This window comes from Macaca nemestrina, chromosome 6 (genome assembly GCF_043159975.1).
Source record: "Macaca nemestrina isolate mMacNem1 chromosome 6, mMacNem.hap1, whole genome shotgun sequence".
Lineage (NCBI taxonomy): Eukaryota > Metazoa > Chordata > Mammalia > Primates > Cercopithecidae > Macaca > Macaca nemestrina.
The window spans coordinates 39,225,399-39,238,619 of NC_092130.1; the positions used below are offsets into that span (position 1 = coordinate 39,225,399).

At 37.3% G+C, this 13,221-nt stretch overlaps 1 protein-coding gene across 1 annotated transcript; it reads right to left on the reverse strand.

The window, feature by feature from the left end:
* Positions 1-5,263: 5,263 nt before the first annotated feature.
* On the reverse strand, positions 5,264-11,377 carry LOC105467243 (protocadherin beta 14). Its single transcript, XM_024788249.2, has one exon. It carries the CDS (start codon positions 9,521-9,523, stop codon positions 7,127-7,129), a length of 2,397 nt encoding a protein of 798 aa, XP_024644017.2. The 5' UTR covers positions 9,524-11,377; the 3' UTR covers positions 5,264-7,126.
* Positions 11,378-13,221: the final 1,844 nt, after the last annotated feature.

Sequence of the window (13,221 nt, forward strand, 5' to 3'; positions counted from 1 at the left end):
GACAAAATATTAGTTTTTCTTGAGTGTTTGTCAATAAATTTAAATTATATTCTCCTCCTATATGCCTATTTTCCGAGTTGCATTTTTGTGATATGTGATGCTATTACCTTTCCATCATCAGCCACAATCTGCTACAGCTGTGGTATAGATGTAAGAAGCATATTTAAGATGTAGCCCCTGCCTCAAACGAGTTATGATCTCTCTGTGAAGACAATATATTAAACAACTAAAGATAGTGAAGAATACTCTCACATGTAATTGACTTAGTAGGCAAGAGATTTTTAGGAAAATTGGAAATGAGAATTAGAGGTCTTAGCTGTCTCCACAACTACTCAGAAAAGAGGAATGAGATCATCTACTTGAAAATGAACCTGGTATACGAAAACAGTTGCTTTGGAAAGGTTGGACATTTTGAGCTGCATAAATGGTACCATTTATTTAGGGATACTCAGTAGGAGACTTAGCTGGCAGGAGTAGAAAATAAATGCTCAAAAGTAGTGAGTAAAGTAAAACATTTCTGGTTTTTAATGTGAGAGCAAGTCCAGTTAAACATTTTTTTAAATGTGAACAAATTAGACCTCAGTTTAGTTGTGAAACTGAATTTCATCATTTGCAGACCCAGGCTTTCCATAGGCACAATTCTAAGTATGTCTATCTATCTATTAATTAATTAGTTTAGCAGATAGTTATTGAGAATATACTTTGTGCAAGGAATGGTCATAAGTGTTAGGGATAGAATGGTAAACAGACATAGTTTCTGCCACGCAAGAGGGAGACAGAAAAATGACCACATATTTTAAATAGAACACAATGAATGTCATGATAAAGAAAGTTCATGCTACTACAAGGGCATAGATGATGGTTATCTAACCAGAATTTGGAAATACGAGACAAATTTTTCTGGAGAAAGTATATTCTAAAGTGATACATTAAAAATTAGTAGGAGTACTTTAAACAAAAATTGGGTATGGGGTAAAATTTTTCAGGAAAACTAAAAACAAGATTGTGCAAATCCAAATAAAGAGAAATATTTGGAAGAAATAAAATAAAATCAATATGGCTAAGGCATAGATCAAGAGGAGAGAAATGGTAAGAGCTGAAATTGGAAAGATAAGAAAATATTTTGTAACTATGTCAAGGAATTTGGACTTTACGTCAGTAGAAATGTAGGGTTATTAAAGGGATTATAATTAAAACAGAAAAGTGACATGATTATGTTTCTACTTTTTAAAAACATTATCCTGTTTCAGAGTTGAGAATAAATTAGAGAGGAATAAGATTAAAGGTGAGAGATTGATTACAAATGGTTGCAATAATACAAGTAAGAGGAAACATTGGCCTCAACTAGAAATGCAGTGAAGGGGTTGTATTAGAATGATAAAACAATAGGGTATATGGTGATAAACATAGAAGGAGTGGGTTAGAAAGGCATGAAGGTAAATGTACTTTGTCTTCAGGCGTAGGCAACTGAGTGACTGTTGGTTCTATTAACTAATAAACACAGAAAGAGCAGAAGAAAGAGGAACAGATATGGAACTGGAGAAGGTATATTTAGTTTTGAGGAAGGCAACAATTTTAACTTAAAACTGTTGAGTTTGAGCATCCATATAGATAGTTATATAAATTAGCTTCTATTACATAAATGTAGTTGAGGAAAGACATTTGGGCTATAGAGTCACATTTGGGATTTATTGGCATAAATGGTGATTAAGTCTCTTCAAGAAAGATAATACGTTGCAGATTAAAAGAAGTATATTTGAATTTGTGACTTCAGACATGACGTAGTTTTCAGAGACTACCATCTCCAGAGAGAGGCCATGATTATAGGTGACTAGGTTAGAGTAGAAGTGAGTGTCATTAGAGATGAAGAAGGCTAGAAACAGAGGTAGGTCAAACTCTTGGACTCAGAATTGTTGCAAGGGATGGGCAAAGAAGAAAATTAAAAGAAGTCACATTTAAGAGATGAAATGCCTTTACACTACTTCTTTCTTATCATCTGGAATAATTTAAAATTAAACTGATACCAAGTTGATTTCATACTCTCATTTAATGGCTCTTACATGCAAAGATCATTTAGGTAGAAAGGTTTGCTAACTTCCTTCAGTACACTAAAGATACCTTTCTATTATTTTCCATTGCTACTGTTGAGAAACATGGAGCATAGCTGTCAGTCTGTCATGTGTTTGAGGGTTCAATGTCCTCTTCCCATGGCTTTTGAAAAAAAGATTTCTCTCTTTCTTTGGTTTTCTGAGCTTTCAATATAATGTTTCTAGATATGAATATCTTTTAAAATTTATCCTGTTAGGTTTATTTAGGTCTCTTAAATCTGCTTATTGATGGTTTCATCAATTTTGAAGAATTCAAATTATTATTTCTTTAACTATTGCTTCTGATACAATTTTTCTCTTATCTCCTTGGGTTCTGGTTAAATATATGTTAAGCTTTTTTACTTTGTCCTCTGTTTCTAATATTCTCTTCTGTATTTTTCATCTTATCAACTTCATGACCTACATATTGGATAAATTATATCCTTGTCTATCTTTCTCTTAAGTAATTATTTGTTTAGCTGTATCTAATTTTCTATTAAATTTTCTAGTTGGTTTAAAATTTTGATCATTATAGTTTTTCATTTCTAGGAGTTCTATTTGTTTTCTTATCTGTCAAATTTTACAGTATTTTTCCTTGTACACCTTCAAATTTAACTTTTATTTCAATTAAATTACCTAGCATATTATAGACTGTGTCTGATAATTACAATATTTGAAATGCTTACAAGTTTATTTTTATGTTCCTTTCCTCTGCTGGCTGTCACTCATAGTGTCATGTTCCCTTGTGTATGCACTTATCTTCGACTGTTTATGTTAAGAACATAAAAAACTAGTTGTACGAATGATTTGAGGCTTAGAGTGAATAAACATTCAAACATTCAAAACTGTAAGAAGTCACATTCACATTCACTATAAGAAGTCAGATTTCATTAAAGATCTGCATTTGATTCTATCAGTTCCTGGAGCACTACCTGTCAATGATCACCTTAAATCAAGTTTAAGGCTAAAAATCAAGTTAAAGGCTAAAAATCAAGTTCAAGGCTGAAATTCCCCACAACGGCTCATGCATTTCCAGTTTACTCTCACTCCAAGGGTTTGGCTCTTAGGGGTCCATGCTTATTAACAGAGGTTCAAGTTTTCCAGGATTCCCTAGGAAAAAGTAGATTTTGGACTTGTTTATCTCCCTGGGTTTCCTTTTAACATTAACTCTAACCTGACAATGTATTAATGTCTTAATAGCTAATTGTTTTCAGTGAAATCATTGTGCTACATAATTTTTATCATCCTTGTTAAAAATGTGAAGTCTCAGGGATATTGTTGCAACTAAAAATTACAAGTAAACTCTTAGCTTTCATGTTCTATGGGCAACTGATTATTTTGGAAGGCAACAGAAATAATACGTATTTTTAAACAACTTCAGCTGATCAATACTAAATCAATTCTACAATGACATAATGAATTTAAACAATCTCTTGGAAGAGACAACTGCCATTTACATTGGTATTCATTCTCACTTCTTTCTATACCCCTTGTTCCTCTATATATACATAAATAGCTTTCCTATATTCTCTCTTCTCTCCCTTCATAATGTGTATTAATATATTTGCATATTTCTATAAATATAAGATATTGTGTATATCACTGTACTGTAAATCTTTGTCTCTTTTTTCTTTTAAAACATTTGAGATTTATTCATGTGATTACGTGTCTAGCTAACTCCTTTTGATCACTGCATAATAATCCTTCACTAACATATTACACATTTTATCAATTGCTTTACTGATAGATGTGCAAGTGGAGTCCTATTCTTCATTTTCCCAAGATGAATATTCTTATATACATCATTTTGTAAAGCTCTGTAAGAGTTTTCTGGCTTATACACTCCAATAAAATTGCTGAATTGTGGAGTACATATATATATTAAATTTTACTAAATACTATCAGAAAGGTCTCTAAATAGGCTGTACATGTGATTTCCTATTATTCCACTTGATATTACCCAAATCTCTCATCTTTACTAATTTTAGTGTATGTTTCACCAACTAAAAGGGTTGAACTTCATTTAAAGCTATTTTCAGACTTTCTGTTTTCCCTTTTTTTGAATTTCCTTTTCCTTTGTCTTGAAAAATCCTGTTGTGTCTCTGGCTTTGTTGTTGTTGATTTGCAAGAGTTATTTGAATAATGTAAATATTAATCTTGTCAGTTAAAATACTGCAGGTGGCTTCTCACTGTCATCTTTTAGTTTGTCTGTGCTATCATTTAATTTTGAGGCAGTAATATTCATCAGTTTGTATTGTTCTTTTTTGTACTTTAAAGCTTTGTTAAGAAATCCAAACCCAAACTAAGATGATATGAATATTTTTTACCTAGATTTATTTTGTCTCTTCCAATTCAAATATTTCAAATTCACCTATTACATACATATGAAGGTTGTTTTTATATGACATGAGATAGGGATTTTGTTTCTGCATATAGTGAGCCAATATCCGCAATAACATTTGCTAAATAATCTCTCTTCTCCACCAACCCCAGTTATTATGATACCTCCTCTATTGTGACCAAGTTATCTTACATAAAAGGATCTGACCCTGGATTCTATTCTATCTGGTAGTCTACGAGTCTGTTCCTAAATCATTCAGATAGATTTACCTACTTCATATTTGTAGTATGTACTAATATCTATAATGTAAGGCATTCCCTCATATTTCCTTTTAAAAATTATCCTAGCTCTTCATGCAACTTGATATTCTATATTAATATTAGAAACCATTTTTAGATCCTTAACTACTTATGATAGATTTCACTGAAATTGCATTGAATTTATAAATTATTTTGGGAAGCATAGATCTTTCTTAAGTTGTTCTATCAAGGAACTAGCATCTGTCTCAATTAATTCAGACATTTAATTATTTCATTTAATGTTTTATTGACATCATTCACTTTTCCATAAAGGTTTTATGACTTCTTTGTTAGCCTAATTTCTAGAAACATTATAGTTTCAATACTATTATAAATTTTCATTTATAATTGATAATACTGAGGATAAAAATACACTACTTTTATTTCTCTTTCCATTTCACTTTTTTCTACTTTCTTATTCTAGTCTTTCTTCTCTCTTTCTTTAGTTTTTACTTACTTCAGTTTTTACTTTAGCAGTGACTTTCAGGAGCATAGTTTTGCCTCTTATGACTCTGAGGGAAAAAGGGGACCCAAACATCTTTTCAGGATTTTATTGTTTAAATGTCAATTTAAAGAAATCCACACAACTAATAATTATTTGTTACAATGAAAAATAAAATCAGTGAAAATTGCATGAAACAGAGGAAAAAAAATCTAAGGAAATTGGAATTTGTTTGACTTATTTCACAATGGCAAGTGAAATTCCATTTTACTACATCATCTGGTCTGTAATAGTATTTAATCTTGTAAGAGCAATTTCAAAATGTATATGCACACTAGCCCTATATCCATACTACTTTCTAGTTATCAAAATCTCTATCTATAATCTTCTATATAACTTTCTTTTAGAGTTGAGATATAATATGTAACATGATGTGGCATCTATAAACCATAAATGCCTGCTCATTCCTTCTTTGTAGGCATCTGAGAGAGGCCACAAAGTATTAACGATATTTTATATTTACTCAATAATTAATAGGAAAGTGAAACTGAATCGTTTTCTTTAACAGTTTGAATCTTCATTTCAATTTCTTACGAAGTTCTTGCTTTGTACTCATCTGATGGAAGGCTATTTTACCCAGGATAAGACCCTAAATTATTTTCTGCTTTAGAAATAAACAATACAAGATTTAAGCTAGTAAATAGGGTGTATTTAAAGAAAACTAGGCTGGGCGTAATGGCTCATGCCTGTAATCCTAGCACTTTGGGAGGGCAAAGCAGGTGGATCACTTGAGTTCAGGAGTTCCAGACTAGCCTGGGCCACATGGCAAAACTCCATCTCTACCACATATACAAAAATTTAGCTGGGCGTCATGGCGGGTGCCTGTAGTTTGAGCTATTTAGTAGGCTGAAGCAGGAGGATTTCTTGAGCCCAGGATGTCAAGGCTGCAGTGAGCCAAGGTCCTGCCACTACACTCTAGCCTGGGCAACAAAGTGAGACTTTATCTCAAAAAACAAAGACAAAAGACTAGCTAAGATGGGCAGATCTCTTGAGCCAAGGAGTTCCAGACCAGACTGGAAAACATGGCAATATTCCGTCTGTACAAAAAACTTACAAAAGAATTAGCCGGGCTATGGTCGCCTGTGCCACTGGTCCCAGCTACTCAGGAGTCTGAGGCAGGAGAATCACCTGAACCCAGGAAGTCAAGGCTGCAGTGAGCCATGACGGTGCCACTGCATTCCAGCCAGGGCAATGGAATGAGACCCTGTCTCAAAAAACATAAATAAATAAAATTAAATTAAGAAAACTAAAGAGTGACAGCAAAGCCCAGAGCATTATAAGACTCTTCCTCCACAACAGGATTATCAACAAAAGTAGTTACAGAAAAAATTACTTAAGAAATTAATAATTTCCAATGTGACCACTTAAGTTTCATCACAAAGTAAATATTTGAAAAACTTATAAGGTTCTCCAGAACTGAAAATGGAGGGATAGCATCTTTTTTATCCTTTTTAAAGAACATTTTCAGAGAGAATAGTGTGATAAATGCACTATATTTTCGACCCAGATTCAGCAACACTTTTTATTTTTACTTTATGTTTTGATGGTGTCTAGATTTAAGTTACATATATAATGACATTAGCTCTTAATACTTTAGTTTGCATATCCAAATAATTGAGAACATTGTCTTACATAACGATACCATTATCACAGCAAAAATAGCAATAACTCCATTAATATAACATTTTGACCAAATAAATGAAAAACCAGAAAACACAGATTACATTTCCATGTCATTATAGCCACTAATAAAGATTTTTAAAGAAACTGTGAGAAAAACAAGAGCTATAATCATGCATGCAACTACAATACAACCAAAAATCCACAAAAGATTATGCAAAAAGTAGCATCAGCTTGCAAAAAATAACTAAAAATTAGAAATTTAAAATAAATTGTTTTATTCTATGTTAAATCCAAAGCTATTTCGAAAGTTCTCAATTTCCCCCATATTCTTACCAGTGTCATGAACTTGAAAATTGGGGATAATCGGCTTCAGAAATTTGAACTCATTTGTCCCGTAACCTCCTGTCAGACACACCTCGTACTGGTAGCTCTGGGATAGGGTCCCGGTGCCGCTCACGTCCACCAGATGTCCTGGAAAGGGGCCCTTGGGCACCGAGCAGCGACCCACCGAGGCAGCTCTGCTCCTCCTGAACAGCCGCACCGCCACGAACAGGAGCACCGACAAGAGGAACAGCGACGACACTGAGGCCAATGCCACTACCAGGTAGACGGTGAGCAAGTCGGCCTGGGCCTGGGCGGGGACCGCCTCAGGGAGAGGCAGGTAGGGCTGCGAGAAGCCGTCCACCAGTAGCACGTGCAGCGTGGCGGTGGCCGAGCGCGGAGGCTCGCCATTGTCCTTGACCAGCACCACCAGCCTATGCCTGGCCGCCTCACGTTCGCTCAGCAGCCTGGCGGTGCGCACCTCGCCATTGTGCGCCCACACACCGAACAGCCCGGGCTCCGTGGCCTTGAGTAGCTGGTACGACAGCCAGGCGTTCTGACCCGAGTCGCCGTCCACCGCCACCACCTTGGTCACCAGGTAGCCCGGCTCGGCCGTCCGGGGCACCAGCTCGGTGCAGGGAGCGGAGCCGTTCTGCAGCGGGTACAGCACGAAAGGCGAGTTGTCGTTGGCATCCAGCACCAGCACGCGCACCAGCGCCTCGCTGCTCAGCGCCGGGGACCCGCGGTCTGTGGCGCCCACGCGGAACTCGAACTTCTGCAAGGCCTCGTAGTCCAGCGATCGGAGGGCGAACAGGTGGCCGTTGTCTGTGTTGATGGAGACCAGGGAGGCGAGGGGCAGGTGCGGGTCCTGGGACGGCAGCAGCGAGTAGGTGACCTGGGCGTTGGTGCCTGAGTCTCTGTCTGTGGCGCTGACGCTGCCGATGTGCAGGGCGGGGCTGTTGTTCTCGCGGACGAACAGGGTGTAGGAGGTTCTGGTGAAGGCGGGAGCGTTGTCATTGACGTCGGAGACCAGCACGGTTATGTTGTACTCGGTTTTCAGCCTGGGTGTCCCCAAGTCTGTGACGGTGATCGTGATGTTGTACTCTGCTTGGCTCTCTCTGTCCAGTGCTTTTTCAGAAACTAGAGTGAAAAAGTTCTTGAAGGTCGGTTTCAGGAAAAAGGGGAGGTTATCTTGAATAGAGCAAATCATCCTCCCATTGTCTCCAGAGTCTTGGTCTACTACACTAAAAAGAGCTACTAGAGTCTCTGAGGCATTCTCTGGAATTCTCTTTGTAATCGATGATATGGTCACTTCTGGTGGATTGTCGTTTATATCCATAACTTTAACTAGAAGGGTGCATTTTCCTGAAAGACCCCCACCATCTGTTGCCTGAATATTTATAGTGTAGGACTGTATCACTTCAAAATCCAGGGGTGATCTCAAATTAACTTCCCCAGATATTGGATTAATTTCAAATGTTTTACGAATATCTTCTGATGCATGGAAAAATGTGTAAGATATTTTCCCATAGTTTCCTGCATCCAGATCCTTAGCTGAGATGGTGACAATCCAGGAGCCAATGGGTCTATCCTCGGGGACTTGCACCTCATAGAGACTCTGAGGAAACTCAGGGGCATTATCATTGATGTCCAACACCTTAATGAGAACCAAAGTTGTCCCAGACTTGGGCGGGGATCCACCATCCAGTGCTGTGAGTGTTAATCTGAGTTCAGCTTCCTGTTCATAATCTAAAGCTCTATCTAGGACCAGCTCTGGGTATATCTTTCTGTCACTACTGTCTGGAATTTTAATGTGGAAGTGAGAATTGGGGCTAATTGTGTAGTTTTGGAGACTGTTGCTTCCGACATCCAAATCTTGAGCACTCTCCATTAGGAATGTAGTTCCAATAGTGGTACCTTCTGATATTTTAATAAGTATTTCCTTGTCTAGGAATGTAGGGGAGTGATCATTTATGTCTTTGACATGCAGCTCAACCCGAAAAAACTGTAAAGGGTTTTCCAAAACCACCTGAAAATGCAGCACACAGGGCTCGGTGGAGCCACACAGCTCATCTCGGTCTAGTTTCTCATTTAGGAGCAAATCCCCAGTCAGCAAATCAAGGTGCAAATACTTTTTATTATCATCAGACACTACCCGGGCTTCACGTGAAGACAGCTCCTCCACCCCCAGCCCTAGGTCCCTCGCTAGATTAGCCACAAAGGAGCCAATTTCTGTTTCCTCTGCCACAGAATAGTGTGCAGATTCAGTATCTGCCCGAGACAATCCCAGCAAAACAAGGAATATTAGAACTTGCCTTTTTCGTAGATCGAGTGACCCTCTGATCTCCATGGTTCCTTTAGGCAACCTCTTGTGGAAAAACTGAAGCTCAGCCCTAATTTTGGAAGCTGAAGCTCTGGTTTTTAATAGGAACCCCCTGGACAGTGTATCCTCCAGCAGCTCTGTAGGCAAAGCTCCTTTAATGCCTGTCTTTTCAGTGGGTTGGATGCTTTCTGTTCTGAATAGCGAAGCTCACTGTGCCAGCCTATGTACAGTTTTCGTCTTATCCTGTAGCGCCACCATGTGTCTCTATGTTTTTCTTTTTTTTCTTTTTCTTTTTTTTTCATTAAAAAGTTTTCCTCTTTGAAAAAGTAAATCATAAATACATCCGGAACATTCAAAACAAATCCCAGACAACATTTTTTTTTACCTTTAAATACTTCACTAAGTATTTCTAATAGATAAGGCATTCTAAAAGATAATTGCAATATAACGTTCACAATCAACAACTTGAGCAATAATTCCTCGATGTAATTTATCCTGCATTTGGTTTTCCCCAGTTCTCTCCAAAACGTCCTTTGCTGATGTTTTGTTTGAATTTGAATCCAGAAAATGTCTATACACTGCATTATCACTGTTTTGAATGCTCGACACTAAAGGATCTGTTAAAATATTCTGAACTGAAGAAATAATTTTTTATTTAAGTCATTTCTTGAGTAATTACAAATATATTCTCTCCTTCACTCTTGTAAATACTTGTTGTCAATCATAGTTAGTAATGTCATTACTTTTTTCACTTTCATATTTTGAAAATACAAAGAAGGACATGGCACAAATAAGCTAGAGATAATCCTTGCTCTTATGGAGCTCACAAGCTAGAAAAATTGGCAGACAAGTAAATGAAGTATGTCATAATGTATGCATTTGTAAAAAGTAATATAGAAATATCTAGAAAGGGCCTCTTGTACCTATGGGCTGCATACTTTAGTGCTTAGGAATATGGGATCTGGAACCAAATTATCAATATTAGAATCCTGGTTATGTGACTCACTATAAGCTTGGGCAAGTTATAGATATCTTTGTTTCCTCACCTGTAAAATGGGGTAATAATAATATTTGCCTCCCATGATTATTATCATAGGCATCTAGTGAATTAATATTTACCAAGTGGTTTGTAAGTGCTGGTTAAGTGTCTGTCAAAAATAAAATAATTAAGATCTAAATAGGACTTGGGACATCAGTGAAAGCTTTCCTGACGTAATGAATAATACATTGTGATCTGAAGGAACTAGCCAGGAGAAGGAGGAATATTTCAGATGGGCATTTTGAGGAACACAGAGAAGTGAAGTATGCCTTGGACTTTAAAAACTGTGGAAAGGGAGGGTTTAATAATGAAATTAGGGTTGAAAGCAGGGTGAGAATGTGAATCATTATACAGGTCATATCATGCGTTCTTGCATTTATCCTAAATGTAATTCAAGTACAAAGATGGGTTTTAAATGTCTGATTAACATGATCACATCTGCATTTAAAAAATCAGTTTGGCTGAAGTATGGAGAATTAATTTCAGGGGGAATGACTGGAGAATCAAGGAGATCAGATAAGAGATGATGGTAGTCTGGAAGAGGATAATGCCAGTGCAGATAGAGAGAAGAGGGATGAGTAGAAAGGTATGAGGAGATGAAATATTTTCAACTGTTGGTTGATAGGTTGCATGGGGAGAAAAAGGGGAAAGACTCAGAGATGATATCACACCTCCGGACTGGGAAACTCGATGACTAGTGGTGTCATTTGCTAGGACAGGGAATGCTAAAAAAACATGATTGGGGTGCAAAAAGATGAAGTGTCAGTTTTGAACATGCTGATATTGAGGTAAGCGCCTGTAGGATGTGTGTTTGTGTGTTTGTGGTGTGTGTGTGTGTGTGTGTGTGTGTGTGTGTGTTTGCCTATAACCAAAGCATAGGAAAAAAACCTGGGCTGACGATATGAACTTTGGGATTCATCAGTATATATGTGTATATATATATGGTGATTGAAACCATGAATGCTCTAGGATAACCAAGCAGAAGTGTGTCAAAGAAGTATAGAAGAGGCTTGGCACAGAAGTCTGAGAAACATCTTCATTTAGAGGAGACAGGGCAAGAAGCATATCTGAAAAGATAAAGAAGGCTCAGAGTTCAAAATCATGAAATCGAAAGCAAATAGCATTTTAAGGACAGGAGGAAGATCGACAGCTGCAAATGCCTCAGAAAAGTCAAGAAAAATAAGCATGACAATTATCCATTGGACTTAAAAAGATGGTCATTGTGGAGGATTCTGATAGATGTCTGACAAAATCTGTTTTCCCTTGCTTCTATAGTAATAGAACTGTACCCAGGTATGTGGCCACGAAGGTAGATTGTGCATCCCAGCCTCCCCTGTATTTGAGTGTGGCCAAGTGAATTAAGTTCTCACAGATGGATTGTGAGCAGAATTTCTGTCTGCCTCTTCCAGTTATAGAACAAAAGTCATCTGAATATGCCTCTTTCTTCCAAGCGAGCTAGAACCCAGATGTGGCAGTGACCCAGATGTGGCAGTGACCCAGCTACACCCATGCAGATTGTATTGCCATAGGGAATGTTGAAGAAATTACTTGAAAGAAAATTTCGTTTCGCAAGGACTGTGAGGATCAAAGCTGCCTTACCTACCTAATAATTTTTACATTGGTACTGTCATGTGAAAAAGAGTGACATGTTTACAAGCCACTGTTTCATTGCATCACGTTGGTTCCACAGTATAATCTTACTTAACTTATATGGAAATCTTTGATAACCTTTGCAACAGCAGTTTCAGTAGAATGGTTGTGATGAAAATTAGATTGTACTTTGGTGCAAAGTGAGAGGGATGAGGAAGCAAAAATAAAGTAGACCACTCTTTCGACAATTTTTTTTTTGAGACAGGGTCTCTATCTGTCACCCAGGCTCACCGGCTCACTGCAGCCAGGCTCTCAAGAAATTTGTAAAGAATGAAAAGGTTGTAAAAGGAATAAGAAATACATTGGTATCTGGAGAAGAATTCACTCAGAGGATATTTTAAAGACTAGAGAAACTTGAATATACTTAAAATGCCAATGTGTAATGTTCAGTAGGGAAGGAGAAAATTAAGATACAGAAGGGATAATGCAGGTCCCCTAGAAAAGTTGTTAAAGATGGGATCCAGGCAATGTGTGAAGGGACTGGATTTAGACCAGTGGGAGGGACCTCAGCAGGTGAAAAATATAGATACAGATGCTGTTAAAGCTGTGGAGTAGGGGACAGGAAAATGAATTTCTAGCTGATGGATTCTATTTTCTCAATAAGGTATTAGGCAAGTTCATCTGATAAAACAGGGTATGCAAGTGGTAGGGTAAGAAGTTTAAAGTAAGATAAGTAGGTTTAAAATAGTTGTTGTGGAGAATAGAAAATAAAGCTCGTTAGAAAAATTATAAAAGGAGTTTTTGGTCTCAGAAGCCCAATTAGGTTTGAATATTATACATTTATAGTGGCAGTGGTATTGCTAATTTTGTAAGTTTGGTCTTATAGAGTGCAGCACCCCATGTGTAAGAGAGGAGGAGGACTATATTCATCTGGGCTGGAGTTTCATCAGGTGGTTTAAGTGAAGGAAAATTGAACAAGGGAATTGAGAATATGGGCATGAGAGTAACTGTGAACGGTAAGCCAGGAAATCAACTGGTTAGGAAGGAAATTAAAACAGGAGCATTTGATAGGTAGTATCAGCATCATGGAATGGAG

What these genes read in the sequence shown, in the direction of transcription:
- LOC105467243 (XM_024788249.2), bottom strand. Translation starts at nt 9,523, where the DNA reads ATGGAGATCAGAGGGTCACTCGATCTACGAAAAAGGCAAGTTCTAATA.